The sequence below is a fragment of the Canis lupus genome, chromosome 9, assembly GCF_003254725.2.
Source record: "Canis lupus dingo isolate Sandy chromosome 9, ASM325472v2, whole genome shotgun sequence".
Classification (NCBI taxonomy): Eukaryota; Metazoa; Chordata; class Mammalia; order Carnivora; family Canidae; genus Canis; species Canis lupus.
Window position 1 is genome coordinate 28,124,533 of NC_064251.1, and position 17,388 is coordinate 28,141,920.

Genomic DNA, 17,388 nt, shown 5'->3' on the forward strand with positions numbered 1-17,388 from the left:
TGCTTCTCCCTCTGCCTGTGTCTCTGCCTCTCTCTCTTTCTCTGTGTCTCTCATGAATAAATAAATAAAATCTTAAAAAAAAAAACTCAACCCTGCTAAAGGCACAGAATAAATTTAATGTTGAGGCAGACAGAATTTCTGCTTTCTAACTCCCTAAGTCCTCAAGAGCCACCATCAACAAATTTAAGTTTTAAGTATGCAAAATTCCTCTTCACTCCTCTTACTTGATAATGTCATAAGACTCAGTGAAAAGACATCAAATTTTCCTTTTAAAGTGTTTATTAAAGAGATGAACTCAATGGCCATTGTAAATTACCTTGAAAACAAATCAAAATTAACTTCCTCAACAGTTTTGATTAAATATTTTTATGAATGAGAACATCAATAAAAAGAACACTATCAAAAAAGCCTGCTTTCCTGCCCAGAAAGCATACCCTTCCAAAGAAAATAATTTGACTAAAGTCTTCATATAAAACATCAATTTTGTTACTGCTTTAAGTACTAATTCGTTGGGGAAAAGTTAATTTGAAAATTCTCAGTAGTATCTCTCACCTCAGTATTTAATCACTCCAATTCTTTTAAGCAAAAAGCCACAGAAAAGTCGTCACAAAATCACATAATCATAACATCTTCTTCCCAGCAAAGATATTCTCTTTTCAGCTTATTCTCCTCAAATATGCTTCTATAGTACATGGTGGGAGGAAAGGGAGGAGGAAGAGAGTGCATTTTTAAGTACAATCTCCCTCCACTCAGTCATGCTAAATAAACTCGAACTTTGAATATAATGGTAATAAGAAACAAGGCACACAGAAATACTTGAAACTAGATTCCTGGGCAGCCCCGGTGGCTCAGCGGTTTAGCGCCGCCTTCAGCCGAGGGAGTGATCCTGGAGACCCGGGATCGAGTCCCACGTCGGGCTCCCTGAATGGAGCCTGCTTCTCCCTCTCCCTCTGCCTGTGTCTCTGCCTTTTTCTCTCTCTGTGTCCCTCATGAATAAATAAATAGAAAAGAAAGAAAGAAAAGAAAAGAAAAGAAAAGAAAGGAAAGGAAAGGAAAGGAAAGGAAAAGAAAAGAAAAGAAAAGAAAAGAAAAGAAAAGAAAAGAAAAGAAAGAAAAGAAAAGAAAAGAAAACTTCCTAAGAAAAGGGTTCTTGGGATCCCTGGGTGGCGCAGCGGTTTAGCGCCTGCCTTTGGCCCAGGGCGCGATCCTGGAGACCGGGGATCGAATCCCACGTCAGGCTCCCGGTGCATGGAGCCTGCTTCTCCCTCTGCCTGTGTCTCTGCCTCTCTCTCTCTCTCTCTCTGTGTGACTATCATAAATAAATAAAATAAAAAAATAAAAAAAAAAAAGAAAAGGGTTCTTAAACTTATTTGCCTACTTATCAGAAAAGTTGGGGTTTTGGTTATTTTTAATTACTCAAAGCAATCAGGTTTATTTTAAAAGAATCAGAACTTGAACAAAACATAAATAACACTAACATAGTCTTCGCAAGAATAACATCTCTCTCTAGGTCACTGTTTTTAAAAATCAGTGACTGGAAAAAAAAAATCCCTGATTGAGGGGGGTCTGGCTGGCTTATTCAGTAGAGCATACGACTCTTGATCTCAGCGTTGTGAATTCAAGCCCCACGTTGGGTGTAGAGATTACCTAAAAATAAAATATTGGGATGTCTGGGTAGCTCAGTGATTGAGCAGACGCTCAATCCTTGATCCCTGGGATCAAGTTCCACATTGGGCTCCCCACAAGGAGCCTACTTCTCTCTCTGCCTATGTCTCTGCCTTTCTGTGTGTCTCTCATGAATAAATAAAATCTTAAAAAAAAAAAAAAAAACGTAGTCTTTAAAATTGTTTTAAAAAAAACCAAACACCCTCCTGAAACTAATACTACACTACATGTTAATTAATTTGAATTTAAATAAAATCTTGGAGGAAAAAAACCCACTGATCTACAAATAAATTATTCAAAGATCCATAGGGCTTACTATGGATAGAGCAGACACACAAAATCTAGCTGAAAAAGCGAAATTTAACTGAGCCAAGAGTGAGGAGCTAGCCAGGGTGAAGCTCTGAGGAAAAGCATCCTATGCCAAGGGAATAGCATGGGCAAAGGCACCACACAAAACTTAGATAAGGAATCTAAAGATAAACGGCTTGACCAGGGAGCCCAAAAGGTGGAGTAGTCAGCAACAGGGTGATAGATTTCTTCATTAGCATTTGAAACTAACTATAATCTTTTTCATTTTAAAGCTTTTTAAAAAATTTTATTTGACAGAGAGAGAGACAGAGAGAGAGGGAAAGCACAGAGGGAGTAAGAGGGGAGAAGCAGACTCCCAGCTGAGCAGGGAGCCCAATGTGGGGGTAGATCCTAGGATCCTGAGATTATAACCTGAGGTGAAGGCAGAGGTTTAACCCACTGAACCACCCAGCCAACCCATTTGCCCTGAAACTGATCATAATCTATCTAAAAGCAGCCTTCCTTTAGGTTGTTTTTAAAGATTCACAAAAATAGGCTAACTCCACACCAAACAAACTTAAATAAAAGCAAAGAAAAAGACAAAGAATTCAAATTAAGCAATATCATTAGAATAAAGATGAAATTTCCAATTCCTTGGGGCATCTGGGTGGCTCAGTGGTTGAGTTTGGCTCAGGTCATAATCCCAGGGATCCTGGGATCACTCCCGCATCAGGCTCCCCACAGAGATCCTGCTTCTCCCTCTGACTGTCTCTGCCTCTCTGTGTGTCTCTCATGAATACATGGAACTGTGTGAGAAGAAGGAAGGAAGGAAGGAAGGAAGAAAGGAAGGAAGGAAGGAAGGAAGGAGGGAGGGAGGGAGGGAGGGAGGGAGGGAGGGAGGAAGGGAGGGAGGTATTTACAGCAAAAGTACTTGAAAGCCTGGAAATTGTCCATCACCAGAAAGTGTAAGTTAATTCTGAGCACCTTTGTGGAAATCTAGGAGGGTATATAAAACGGTGAGAATATTTTAGGGGGTGTGAGTTGCTATAATGTCTTGCTTGCAGGAATTCGAACCAACCTTCCTCCCTTCCTCTGAGGCACTTTTGCTACAATAGCAGACTCTTAGGCTCCATATTAAAGGCCACAAATGAAGCGCTCAGAAAATTAAACACAGAATTCACTTCTGCATATTGGCTTAAGAAAGACTGAATTTCCAGAAACTGGGTAAAACTTGACTTATCATCTTACACAAAAAGTGATAACAAGGTGGTTGTATGTTTGGAGTCTGGGAATTGGCTCATCTATCATTTCATCAATTTTCTCTATTCTCAAGTCATGGCTCTTTGCCCAAAGGTCTCATAATACAGAATTTACAGACGTATTTGAAAAAGTATAAATAACCAAAAAAAAAGTCACTTATTTACTTAAGAAATTAATATACAATCCAGTACGTAGCAGTTAGTTTTATTTCCTGATTCTGCAACCTGTAAGCAGATATTTTTCTTGGCATGTGTGACCCTGGCCTTTTGCCATGTTCACATGTCCCTACAGGAGTTTAAAGTTGGAGGGAGCATTTCTTTTATCCAAGGTGATAGGTCATGCTGGGCCTGCTCCTCGTCTGTGTATACATGTCTCTTCCTAGTACATCCACACATTGGTCAGATAATAGCCTGTATGAGGATGAAGATACAGCACGCCACCTCAGAAGTAGTACACGACCTCTGTTCTATAAACAGTGCTAATAAGCCACTGGACATTGCAATCCCATCTTCAGATTTTTTTTCAATCCCTCCCTCTCTATATACTTGGAAATACTCTTGACACAAAGTCAATTTTGTTTGGCAAATGCAATGGCATTCCTTTGAGACAAATGGATCACAAAATCAGAACTAGAAATCATCACTATAGTCAAGCTTAAGAAAAAGAGAACTATGTGACCTGGTACAAAGGTATATGTGACAAAACAGAAGTCTAAGTGGGGATAGTATTCAGGGTTAGGAAATGAGCTGCTAAATAAATCTCATATCCTAATGCCTTTTTGCCCCAAGCATTTTTCAAAGAGAACATGTTGCTGGTTCAATAATTCAGTATTTAGTTTCCTTCAATCACCATGTATTTAGCCCGGTGTATTAGATTAGATGCTCAGAAAACAAAGATGAACACTTCGCCTGAATTAGGTAAATTCCGTAGACATAAATGCCAACACACCCTGAAAGCTTAAATCCTGGACTGTCTCAAGAAGTCCAAGGCCTATCACTTGCACTCTAGAGCTCCAAAAGGCTCACGGACCCGAGGCGAGGGTTCCGAGGTCACTGCCGAGGTGCGAGGGTTAAAGACACCTGTAAACTGCAGTCCTAAAAAAAGGCTGCCACCAGTCAGTCACCTACACCTCCTCAACCCGCCCCGCCCCCCAGCGCTCTTCATAAATAAACAGAGGGTTCGTCAGGGGAACTGTCCAAGGTGACCACCTGACACGGGGGAACGCTTTGGTGTGAGATGTCAATAAAACAAAACTGTACGCTCTACTGACAAGACTGTTGCTCTACAACATCTCAGTGCTGACAAAGTGTCAGCCAAGGCCCATAAAACATAATACAAAACCTCTTTCTCTCCAGGGTTAAGACGTCAGGAAGAAACTGACCGAAAGAGGGAGATGTCTAACTTCCCAAAGCAGCAATCCCCTAGAAAGGTACTGGAACCAGCGGAAGTTACATACCCAGGACAGAAGTGTTTAAATGCCCCCCCCCCAACACACACACACACACACACACACACACACACACTCACCATGGTAAAAGTTTGAACCGCCGCCTGACTATCCCACGGTGGTCGGAAACTTCCCTGAACTACAGGCGGCTACAGGCCACCCCGAAGTCTCCGCCCCCAGCCGATCTCAGGTGCCCTCAGGCCAAGCTGTGGCTCCCGCCCCGGGCCTTGCCTCCTCGTCTCCCTCCCTAGTCCCGGACACCCACTAGCCTGCCGCGGCTCCCGACGCCGGCCGGGGGGTCCCGGCGACCTCCGGCCACAGGCCCGCCCCCCGGGAGGCCCGGCGCGCCCCCTCCTCGGCCGGGCCGCGACCCCCGGCCCCCGCGCTGCCCGGCGGCCGGCCCTCACCTCCTCGGCGTGCTTGCGCAGCGCCTTCTCCCGCTCGTACTGGGTGATGAGCTGCTCGTTGTCGTCCCGCAGCAGCTCCAGCTCCACCTGGTGCTCCTGGTCCTGCGCGAACACCGAGTCCAGGTTCTCCAGCACGGCCACCACCAGCGGCATCAGCTCCTTGACCACCTCCTCGTCGTAGCGCCCGATGAGCCGCTCGAACTCGCGGTAGATGGAGCCGGCCAGGCCGGACACCCGCTCCGACATCACGGCCCCGGAGCCGCCGGGCTCCTCCTGGTACACCACACCGTCCTCCAGCTCCATGGTGGCGGGCGGGCGGGCGGGCGGGCGGCCCGGGGCGTCGCCGGCTGAGGGGGCGGCACGGGCCCGCACGGGACGGGCCCGGCTGGGGCCGGAGCTGGGGCTGCGCCCGGCGGGGTGGGGAGTCCGGGCCGGAGGAGGGGAGGGGTGGGGTGAGCGCACTCAGCCCAACGGCTGCTGCACCAACTGCCGGGGCGGCCGGGCCGCGCGCGCCACACGTCACCCGCGGGGCGGGACCCGCGCCGCGTCGGCCCGGTGGGCGGGGCCCCGCGGGAGGCCAGGCGCGGCCGGGGGGCGGGGCCGTGCGTCACCGTGCGCCGGCGGAGGGGGCGCCGTGGCGTCAGCACTGGGCGCCGCGCGGCGGGCGCGTTCGCCAATGGGAAGGGCGGCTGGAGGCGGGTGGCGAGAACTGTCAGCGCCCGGCGGACTCGCAGGGCGGGTCCCCGAGGAAAGGGAGGGGTCCGGGAAGAGGGACTGGCCGCCCGGGACCCACAAAGCTAACATTTCTGTTGCCTTTCGCAGCTCACAAAGGGCTTTCTCATTTGTTCCTCACGACAGGCGTGGTGTCGTGGAGGTCTCGTCGCCGTCGCACGGACAAGGGGAAAGTAGGCCCAGGAAAGTTGTGGTTCACTCAAGGTCACGCAGCCAGAACGAGGAGGAGGCCGGTCCGGGGCTCAGACCATCCAGATTAGGAAGCTCGGGCGGGCTCGGAGAAGAGTGGGACACACAGGGGGAGGGTTACAGCGACCGTAACCAAGACGGGAAGTCCCTGAGTGATGCGGCTGGGTCTCCAGGGCACTGAGCGGGGACGGCGGGAGTAAGGGTGGCCCCGTAAGTCAGAGGAAGTGCGAAGCATTCCGGACAAGGGTAACATGACGCCGCATCTGGCACGTCCCCACCCCAGACACTGAGCCCCTCTGCCCCGGGCCACCTGGGACGGTGGCATTTCCGGGCTCCAGACACCCGACGCCCCTCTAGTCTGGAGGAGGGCGGCGCGGGGAAGTGAGGGGCCGAGGAGTCCAGGAGGGAAGGGGTGGAGTCTCTGGGGTGAGTAAGTCCCAAGATCCGCGAGGCCTCCGCCGCCCGCCCGGGAGAGCGTCACGTGTGGGGAATGACACAACGCCCAAGCCTCAGGCGGCCTGAGTCAAGGATGGCTTTCCGGGCTTCTCCTTTAACCTCTAGAGATGGGGCGAGAGACGCTCCCAGAAACCCCGCAGGTGACCCGAGGCGTGTTGAGGCCGGTTTCTCCTAAGAAGAGGGAAGAAAAGGCAGGACTTGGATAAATGGGAGTCTAGTGGGGGCAATAGGCCATTCCCAGGATCAAATACCCTTGACCTGTTTACAAGTTCGAGTTCTTTCTACCAAGTTTGAACTAGTCCCCCAAGGTCTTACAATCTGGACCCCCCCCTGGAGACCCACAAAAACACAGTACGAATGTTGGACGTAGGCCAACCTGTAAACTCAGACGGACAAAAATGAAAATACTAAGATTTATAGCGGTCTGTACTGTCCCTCTTTCCCAGCTCGCCCCATATCCACCCTTATGTATCTGAGTCAAGACTCTGGTTCTAGACTTTTCTCTCTTCCTGAGGGGCTGGTCACCTAGGCGCATATAGATAGATAGATGATGATAGATAGATAGATAGATAGATAGATAGATAGATAATAATAATAATAATAATAATAATAATAATGATAATAATGATGATGATGATGATGATAGATAGATGATGATAGATAGATAGATAATAATGATGATGATGATGATGATAGATAGATAGATAGATAGATAGATAGATAGATAGATAGATACCTTCCTGGGAGTCAGAGAAGCAGGAAAACCTAGGTCAAGGATTTATTTTGTCTTCCCACAATATTATCATACACATTAAAAAATTTAGAAGAGAGGAGCCTGGCTGGTTCAGTAGATAGAGCATGCCACTCTTGCTCTCTGGGTCCTGAATTCTAGCCCCATGCTGGGCACAGGGATTACTTTCAAAAAGAAAAAGAGAAGAAAATTTAGGAGGGGAAATGTTGATTTTTAAGTATGTTGTTAAAATCAAGTCTTCATAATAAGTATGTTTCTTTAGGTATAAATTCATCTTAGATATGAGATATAGATTTATGTCTTGATTTTAAGCTTCTGCTAGCTTTCAGAGGTCGTATTTGTTCAAAATAAAAATCCAGCCAAATATCCATCAGATGTGGAATACATGAATAAAATATGGTGTATGCATATCTTAGAATATTTATCATTCAACAATAGAAAGAAACGAAGTACATGCTACAATATAGATGGACCTTGAAAATATTATGCTAAGTAAAAGAAACCAATTACAAAGGACCACGTATGAAGGATCAGTGGCTGGGGCAGCTGGATGGTTCAGTTAGTTGAGCATCTGACTCTTGATTTTGGCTCAAGTCATGGTCTCACAGTGGTGGGACTGATCCCTGGGCCCAGCTCTGTACTCAGTGGAGAGTCTACTTGAGGTTCTTTCCCAACCCCCTGCCCCTCCCCCACCTCAAATAAATCTTATTTTTAAAGATTTTATTTATTTATTCATGAGAGAGAGAGAGAGAGAGGCAGAGACACAGGCAGAGGGAGAAACAGGCTCCATGCGGGGAGCCTGATGTGGGACTCAATCCCAGGGCTCCAGGATCACGCCCTGGGCTGAAGGCAGATACCCAACCACTGAGCCACCTAGGCGTCCCATCAAATAAATCTTAAAAAAAAAAAGATCAATGGTTAGCTTGAGCTGGCTGGGGTGATGAGGGAAATTGAGTGATGCTAATGAGTATGGGGTTCCTTTTGGGGATAACGAAAATGTTCTAAAATTGATTGTGTTGATAGGTACATGACTGAATATACTAAAAGCCATTGATGTGTGTCTGGGTGGCTCAGGTCATAATCCCAGAGTCCTGGGATCAAACTGCACATGGGGCTCCATGCTCAACAGGGAGTCTGCTTATCCCACTGCCCCTCCCCAGGCTCCTGCTCTCTCCCTCTTTCTCTCTCTTTCTCAAATAATAAATTTTTTTTAATCTTTAAAAGCCATTGAATCATATGCTTTACAAAGTTGAATTGTGTGATATGTGAACAGCTTTATCTTAGTAAAGCTGTTAAATAAAATTTATTTAACATAAATTATTATTTATTTAACATAAATTAAATTTATGACTTTATAGTAAACTCAGTAGAAGCATACAACCATGTGATAGAGTAGAAATAAAATGGTTTTTTTTAAATTGAGAACCTTGTAGTTCTAATATAGGCTGGTCATGTTGAACAACTGATGCCAGAAACAAAAAAAAAGCAGGGATGCCTGGGTTGCTCAGCGGTTGAGCCTCTGCCTTCAGCTCAGGGCGTGATCTCCCAGTTCTGGGATTGAGTCCCACATGGGGCTCCCTGTGAGGAGCCTGCTTCTCCCTCTGCCTATGTCTCTGCCTTCTCTCTGTGTCTCTCATGAATAAATAAAGTCTTTAAAAAAAAAAAGAAACAACAACAAAAAAAAAAAGCAAATAGTTACTGAGTACTGAGTACCTACTGGATACCAGTCACTACAATAAGGGCTTATGAGCCTCAGCTTCTTCATCTGTAAAGTCAAGAGGTGTGTTACAGACTCTGTAAAGATTTCTTGCATTTCTTTTTTTTTTAAGATTTTATTTATTTGAGAGAGTGCCTGCCTTTGGCCCAGGGTGTGATCCTGGAGTCCCGGAATCTAATCCCACATCGGGCTCCCTGCATGGAGCCTGCTTCTCCCTCTGCCTTTCTCTCTCTCTCTCTCTCTCTCTCTCTCATAAATAAATAAATAAAATCTTTAATAATAAAAAAAGACCTGAGCTGAAATCAAGAGTCGGATGCTCAACTGACTGAGCCACCCAGGCACCCCTCTTGCAATTCTAAAATCCTGTGATTCTTGGGGAGGGGAAAAAATAATAGTAAAATAAAAGCCTCTAATTCCCATTTATAGGTGAGAAGGAAGGCAGGAGAGGGACTTGAGATTTAGGCCCATTAGTGAACTCCTAATTTTGTAGACAGCTATCCCACCTCCTATACTCAACCACCAGGATAAATTTCCAGCACCTACTAGTGCTGAGATTATTGTTAAAGACTAAGAGTCATTCAGGAAAACAAGTCATGTTGTAGACTTTAGAGTAAATGTTTACTTTTGGTTCCTAAAAGGAAGGAAATTCCATTTTAAGAGATTTTTTGGCCTTATAAGAATAGTGAGGACACTAATGGAGGCAGCAGAGGGGAGGAGCTGATGGGGCAGGAAGGGAGGTGTTTCTTCCTAAGCACAATAACTATAATCACTGGAAGACTGAAATTACTAGTCCTGTTGTTTGTCTAGCCTTCTGGAACTTTTACGGTTATTTCTATGTGAATCAGTTTCTCTGATTTCACAAACTATATTTGCCCATCGGTGGAGAGAAGATCGCTGAAAGAGGAAAAGAGGACTCCCAGTTCCCAAGGCCGTCTGCCTATGGCAGTGTGAAAATGACAAATAATCACAAACTATACCAAAAACCAGAAAGTCCTTGGTGAGACAGTCTAACTGTGGAATTCAGGTTCTTGAAAAGTCCCAGAGGACTTTTCTGAGCCCTCAGTTTTTCCTTTGAAAGCCTTTATAAAGTGTCAAGAGAAGATAGACAAATCTGTCCAGGCTGTAGTTGCAAGAAGGTCTCTAGGCAAGTGCTATTCCCTTCAACACCACCCCACTTAGAACGTTGAACTGGCAGAAATACCTCCTAATGAGGAGGCTGGGGCGCCTGGCTGGCTCATTTGGTGAAGCTTGCAACTCTTGATCTCGGAGTTGCAAGTTTGAGCCCCACGTTGGGTGTAGAGATTACTTAAGAAATAAATAAAAGCTGAAAATTAAAGAAATAGGGGATCCCTGGGTGGCTCAGCGGTTTAGCCCCTGCCTTCCGCCCAGGGCGTGATCCTGGAGTCCCGGGATCCAGTCCCCATCAGGCTCCCTGCATGGAGCCTGCTTCTTCCTCTGTCTGTGTCTCTGCTTTCTCTTTCTCTCTCTCTCTCTCTCTCGAATAAATAAAATCTTTTTTAAAAAATTAAAGAAATAGGGGCACCTGGGTGGCTCAGTGGGTTAAGCGTTTGCCTTTGGCCTGCATCATGATCCCTGGGTCCTGGGATTGAGCCCCATGTCTGACTTCCTGCTCAATGGGGAGCCTGCTTTTCCCTTTCCCTCTGCCCCCACCCCTGCTTGTGCTCTCTTGCTCTCTATCTCAAATAAATGAATAAAAATCTTTTTAAAAAATCTTAAATAAATAAAGCTAAGAAGCTGTGGGGCACTTGTCTGGCTCAGTCGGTGGAGCATTCGACTCCTGATCTCAGGGTCCTGAATTTGAGCTCCACATTGGGCCTAGAGCTTATTTACTTACTTACTTACTTTTTTATCTGTTTATTTTTAAGAGTGGTGAGCAGCAAAGTTTATTGAGTACAAAGCTCCCAAAGAGGGAGAAGACCCAAGAAGATTGCCCTAGAGCTTACATTTAAAAAAAAATTAAAAATAGAGGCACTTTGTGGGCTAGTCCGTTAAATATTTGTCTTCAGGGACACCTGGGTGGCTCAGCAGTTGAGCGTCTGCCTTTGGCTCAGGGCCTGATCCTGGAGTCCCAGATTGAGTCCCACGTCGGGCTCCCTGCATGGAGGCCTGCTTCTCCTCCCCCTATCTGTGTCTCTGCCTCTCTCTCTGTGTCTCTCATGAATAAAGAAATAAAATCTTAAAAAAAAAAAAAAAAGTATCTGTCTTCAGATGATGGAGCCCTTTGTCGGGCTCCTTGTTCACTGAAAAGTCTGCTTCTCCCTCTCCCTCTGCCCTTCCCCCAGTTTATGCTCCCTCACCTGCCCATAAATAAATAAATAAATAAATAAATAAATAAATAAATAAATAAATAAATAAAATCTTTTATTTTTTTCAACTATTTTAATTTATTTATTTGACAGAGAGAAAGAGAGAGCACAAGCTGGGGTGGGGTTGCAGAAGGAAAAGCAGACTCCCCACTGAACAGGGAGCCAGATGCAGGGTTCCATCCCAGGTCCCTGGGATCGTGACCAGAGCTGAAGGCAAAGACACTCAACCAACTGAGCCACCCACGTGCCCCTAATTGAAATATTTTTAAAAATAAAAATTAAATGAAGAGACAGAACATATGGCTGAAGAAGCTAAGGCTGTTTTGAATGGGTCCTAGGAAAATTGGTCAAATTTGTATTCAGGTCTATTTTTTCTCCATTTCCTTCTGACTTGAGTTAAGTGAAAGAAGAGGTTCATCAGCTACCTCAGTATACTTTTGACACATAGAGCTGAAGTTCACTCTGGGAATAAAAGATATATTTTCTAAATAGTGGGTTGGATTTTCCCCCAGATTACAGACAAATGCAGACTCACTATAGAAAATTTGCTAAATACAGAAAAACACAGAGAAGAAAATTAAAATCACCCATAGAATCCCATCTTCCGGATGTCCACAGTTAACATTTGACAATCTATAGGGTGATCCAGGAAGTCTTCATTGTCCTTGGGGAGAGGAGTCAAGTACATAGACGGGGACTTGTTTTCTCTGGAGTAAGCATCCAGTGAGACTTGCCAGAAAGAAACCTGAATTTTGGTCCCCCATTCCACCCTCACTCCCTCACTCGAGTCTCCTAAGTAAATAGATGATAAAGACATAGATTAGAATTTTAGGAAACATCAGACAAACCCAAACCCCATTTCTAAAGGTCTGTCTTTAAATAGATTTCATTGGGGATAACGTTGCAAATCCATTCTAGTTTAGAAATTAATTTTGACATACTTATTAACAGTCATACTGGGAAAGGAATAGAGATGAAAAGAAACTATTTCTTCTAAATGCCAACCTATTTGTGTGTATGATTTGAGAGGAAGATCCCGATGACCCAGAACATCACACCTGAAATCTGCCATCTTTAAAAACTCAGTGCAATTCAGCCAAAACTTGTTGCCTTGGAAGTGCTGGGTCCTGTGCCAGGCCCAAGGTGAAGAATCTTGGCTAAGATCAGGCACAGTACTTGCCCTCAAGATGAGCAGTCTATTAAGGGAGGCAGGCCTGGGAAGCAGAAACCATGTGCTAGTGCAATCTACATACATAGAAGGTACAGTAATGGCAAAGAGAAAAGAACAGCTATATCTGGAGGTTATTTAGGTGAACACATCCTGGAGGATTTTGCCAAGGAGAAAGTAATCCCTGCAGATGTTTGGCTTGGAGGTTAACTCATGGATTCAGATAAGCAGAGAAAAATGATTTATTTGTTTTGTCCAAACCTAATGTGGCCTACTTCCTGAGGCCACACTCACAAAACAGACCTAGTTCAAAAGAAATATTGGTCTGAGGGATTATTGAAACAGTCTCTTTAGGTCACATGCATGTGTGCTCTCTCTTGAATAAGAATACTGAGTCTTGGGGCACCTGGATAGTGTCTGCCTTCCACTTGGGTCATAACCTCTGGGTTCCGGGATAGAGCCCTGCGGTGGGCTCTCTGCTCAGCAAGGAGTCAGCTTCTTCTTCTTCTCCCTCTGTGCTCTCTCTCTCTCTCAAATAAATAAATAAAACATCTTAAAAAAAAAAAAGAATACTGAGTCTTTTGGCTAGCCTCTCACCTAACTGATCCTTCCCTTAAGAGACCTTAGAATAAGAGGGAGAAGTGTGGGGATGCCTGGGTGACTCAGAGGTTGAACGTCTGCCTTTGGTTGAGGGCATGATCCTGGGGTCCTGGGATTGAGTCCCACATTGGGCTTCTTGGGAAGCCTGCTTCTCCCTCTGCCTCTCTCTGTGTGTCTCTCATGAATAAATAAATAAAATATTAAAAAAAAAAAAACGAGGAAAAATTGTGTCTTTAGCCACTTGATGGAGGTGGATAAAGGTGAATGGGATCTTTGGATCCTTGAAGGGACCTCTGATCTTTGTCTTCTGGCCTCTTGCTGGTCTCAAGCAAGTGATATTCTTGCTTGCCTGGTCTCTGGATATTCAGCTTTCCTTCAAAGTTAAAATTTTGAGTTACTAGAACCCATGCCCCATTCCCCATCCCCCATGTGTCACTCCGTGTCTCATTTGGCCTCCTCTGACTCTGATGTTATGTGAGATGTCTGAAGTCTGGCTGTGATGGCAGCCTTCCCTGCAGCCCTCACCTCAGAGCCACCTGCTATGTACTATCCACTTCTGCCACCAAGTTCCCAGGCTAGGGTTGCAAAGCTAAGCCTCTAGGCCTCCCAGGGCCTAACTCCACAGCACAGATGACTTGATGTACTTGTTCCTTAGGTTAATATGGGGGATCTTCAGGGCAGCATTTTCCTGAGCCCCAGATGAGAAGAAGGTAGTGTCCTCAGTGCTACTTTGATTTATTCAACATACCTCTTACTCTCTGAAACAAGCATGGGCTCCCAAAAATAAGGACACACGTGATAGTTTTATGTTCTTCATACCTTTCCTCCTTTGCTCCATCCTATCCTACCAATCCTCCAGTCTGAATAAGTGAAGCCTTTTTCCATATGTTCTTTCTCCATCTCATCTTCAACTCCTGGTTAAATCTTATCAGGAATCAAAAGTGTTTTCTCTCCATCTTGGGAGCCCTGCAGGCGAGGTCACTTTTATGCTAAAATGCAGGGGTGCACAGAGGTGGGGGAAGTGAATAAAATACTGTGGGTAAGAGGCAAGAATTTTGTCTAGTTTGTTAATGTCTTGGTGTATATGCGTCAGCTGATCTTAGATCTTTCCCCTAGAATTCCATCAGTATCTGTCCAATCTCCCTTCCCGCCTCCACATGCCCATGTTACTTAAGGTAATGGCCATGGTTATGGGCGTGAGAAATATTTGAAAGAGCCAATGGACAGAACTTGCCAGATTTCGAGGGTGGCAGAAAGGGACTTACAGTTTTCTGGCTTGGGCAAATGAGTAAATGGTGGTACCACCAATCTAGAGAGCTAATTCAGGACGGAAGTTTGCTTTTTAAAATAAAATAAGTTTGGGGGTACCTGGGTGGTACAATCAGTTATGCACCTGACCTCTTGGTTTTGGCTCTGTGCTCAGCACAGAGTCTGCTTGAGATTCTCTCCCTTTCCCTCTGCCCCTTCTGTTCCTGCTCTCTCTGTCTCCCTAAGTAAATAAATCTTTAAAATAAGTTTGTTTGGGATACTTATGGTTTGAGGAGCTTCTGGACTGGATCGCAAAGAAAGATGATAGCTGGACAAACCATTTGAAATCATTAATTTATGGGGTCCCTGGGTGGCCCAGAGGTTTAGCACTTGCCTTCGGCCCAGGGTGTGATCCTGGAGTCCCAGGATCGAGTCCCACATCAGGCTCCCTGCATGGAGCCTGCTTCTCCCTCTGCCTGTGTCTCTGCCTCTCTCTCTCTGTCTCTCATGAATAAATAAATAAAATCTTAATAAAAAAAAAAACCCATGAACTTATGAATGTAGTTAGGACTTATTTGTGGACAATACTCCTAGGATGAATCATTTTATGAAACACATGGTCCAATTTCACCTTTTATATTTTTGAATTTTTTAAAGATTTTTTTTAAGTAATCTCTATACCCAACATGGGTCTCGAACTCACAACCCTGAGATCAAGAGTCGCAAGGTCTACTGACTGAGCCAGCCAGGTGCCCCTTCACCCTTTATACTTTGTGTAATCAACAGTTTTCTACCGAAAAGCTACCAAAAGCCCCTTCACCCTTTATACTTTGTGTAATCAACTGTTTTCTACCAAAAAGCTAGATGAAATCAGCAACTCTGAAGAAACGGCTTTTTTTTTTAAAGATTTTATTTAAAAATCTCTCTCCCTCTACCCCCTGCCTCCTTTCTCTAAAAGAAAGAAAGAAAGAAAGTCTTTCTCCTCCAACTTTCTTCTCATTTTATACCAATGAGATGAAGACCTAATGAGTAAGAAACTTCGGGCACCTGGCTGGTGCGGTCCATGGAGCGTGCAACTCTTCATCTAAGGTCGTGAGTTTGAGCCCCACAGTGGGTGTGGAGCCTACTTAAAAAAAAAGAAAAAGAGAGAAAGAAACTTTGATTAGAAAGCAGAATAAGGGCACTGGCCACAGGGATAGGAGGTGAAGGATAGAGATCCCAGAAATGAAACAGAAGAATCTTCAAAAAAAAAAAAAAAAAGGGACACCTGGGTGGCTCAGTGGTTGAGTGTCTGCCTGTGGCCCAGGGTGTGATCCGGGGGCCCCTGGATCCAGTCCTGCATCGGGCTCCCTGCAGGGAGCCTGCTTCTCCCTCTGTCTGTCTCTGCCTCTCTCTCCGTGTCTCTCATAGATAAATAAAATCTTAAAAAAAAAAAAAAAGAATCCTCAAAAATGAAATAGAAAATTTACCTGAAAATGAAACATTACAATTCTGCCCAGAATGGAGCCTGTCCTGGTAAGACTTTACTACCTCTAGAGAAAGCTGGGAACCCATCCACAGGTTGCCACGTCAGCAAGACCGGGGCTGACTGTTCAAAGGAAAGTATGCATATATGCATATGTAATCACTGTGCAAACTGTAGTTGTTAACATCGTTTATTCCTCAGAAAAGTACAAAAATCCAGCAATGAGGACAAGGCCAGCCCACAAGTAGAGAACAGGATATGAATAAACTAAAACACAATAAAGTACTATTGAATCTATTTTCTATTTAAGGTATATGGCTTATCTAAAATAAAACAGAAAAAGAGGGCTGGTTGGGAACAAGGTGTGGTATCTGGTCAGAAGGGAAATCATCGTATGCACAGCCTCTATGACCTTTGTCACTTTTTTCCTCCACATATTCATGCATGAAAATGACTCAACACTAACACTAGCAGCTTATTTTTAGCAAGGGCAACAGAGCCAGTTAAAAACCTAAGCATAGTAGCCGTTGCCAATTGATAGTCTCACACATCGGAAGCAGGGAACAGATACTCATTTGTTCATTTCAATTGGATATGTGTGACTCGAGGGGCACCAGAGAGTCGGCCTCTTTCAAGATATATATTTGCTCTTTCCTTCTGCCTTGGTGCTGGGAACTCCCTGCGGAGAGTTACTCCTTTGGACATGAGATCTGAACATTAGGAGGTCACTTAGCTAGCAGTGGAATCTAATTCCCTCCTTTTACAAGTGAGGAATCATCCATGGTCACCTTCTGGCTTCATTGAAGCTAGTATCTAACACTGGACTAAGCTCAATGCCACATTCAGGACTCTATTTTTCAAATTCTGAAATCAGAAGCCAAGTATCATACATTTGATATAAGATCATATGTCTGGAAGAAGAGGACATATCCTGGCCTATCTCCCATTCTGTTATATAAATGTTGCATATAAGGGAATAACATTGTTTACTATCAAGTTAGCAGAAATCAAGACTCAGAGGAATATATTCTTTTTTTTTTTTAAGATTGTATTTATTTATTCATGAGAGGCACACAGAGAGTCAGAGACAAAGGCAGAGGGAGAAGTAGGCTCCCAGTGGGCAGCCCAATGAGGAACTCCATCCTGAGACCCCAGGGTCACACCCTGAGCTGAAGGCACATGCTCAACCACTGAGCCACCCAGGTGCCCCTAGAGGAATGTGTTCTTTAATGTTTTGTAAAAAAGTTAAAATTCAAAATCTTGGCCAAGCACAAGGCAATAAACACAAGTGATTGAGAGTGTACAAGGTTTCTGGAGTTAGCTCCCGGGGTCTGAATTATGCTTCTGTCACTTAACTAGCTGTGTTTCTTAAACAAGTTACTCTCTTGTACCATAGTTTCCTCTTCTGTAGAATGAGTTTGAGAATATGAGTACTAGTCTTACAGGGTTGTTGTGAAGGTTCGATGCCATAATACACACAAAACATTTTTTTTTCACACAAAACATTTTGAATAGTGGCTGGCACAGGAGTGTTCAGTAAATGTAAACTACATTTTTAATTCCTGTCGGATTATTAGTGAGGAGCCACACCCAGCTCCATCTCCTATGGGCATCTCTTCTTACTAGGAGTCTGTTACCAAATCACACCCTGTGTGTCTGCATTCTCAT

At 44.7% G+C, this 17,388-nt stretch overlaps 1 protein-coding gene across 7 annotated transcripts in view; it reads right to left on the reverse strand.

Annotated features, from left to right (window-relative positions):
- The window catches only part of SPAG9 (sperm associated antigen 9), a 145,979-nt gene extending 140,433 nt beyond the window's left edge, over positions 1-5,546 (reverse strand). For all 7 annotated transcript variants that reach the window (XM_025440309.3, XM_025440308.3, XM_025440306.3 and 4 more), the window contains exon 1: positions 5,068-5,546. In XM_025440309.3, the coding sequence (XP_025296094.1) occupies positions 5,068-5,370 (303 nt within the window). In that variant the 5' untranslated portion in view covers positions 5,371-5,546. The remainder of the gene's footprint in view (positions 1-5,067) is intronic.
- Between the last annotated feature and the right edge of the window lie 11,842 nt (positions 5,547-17,388).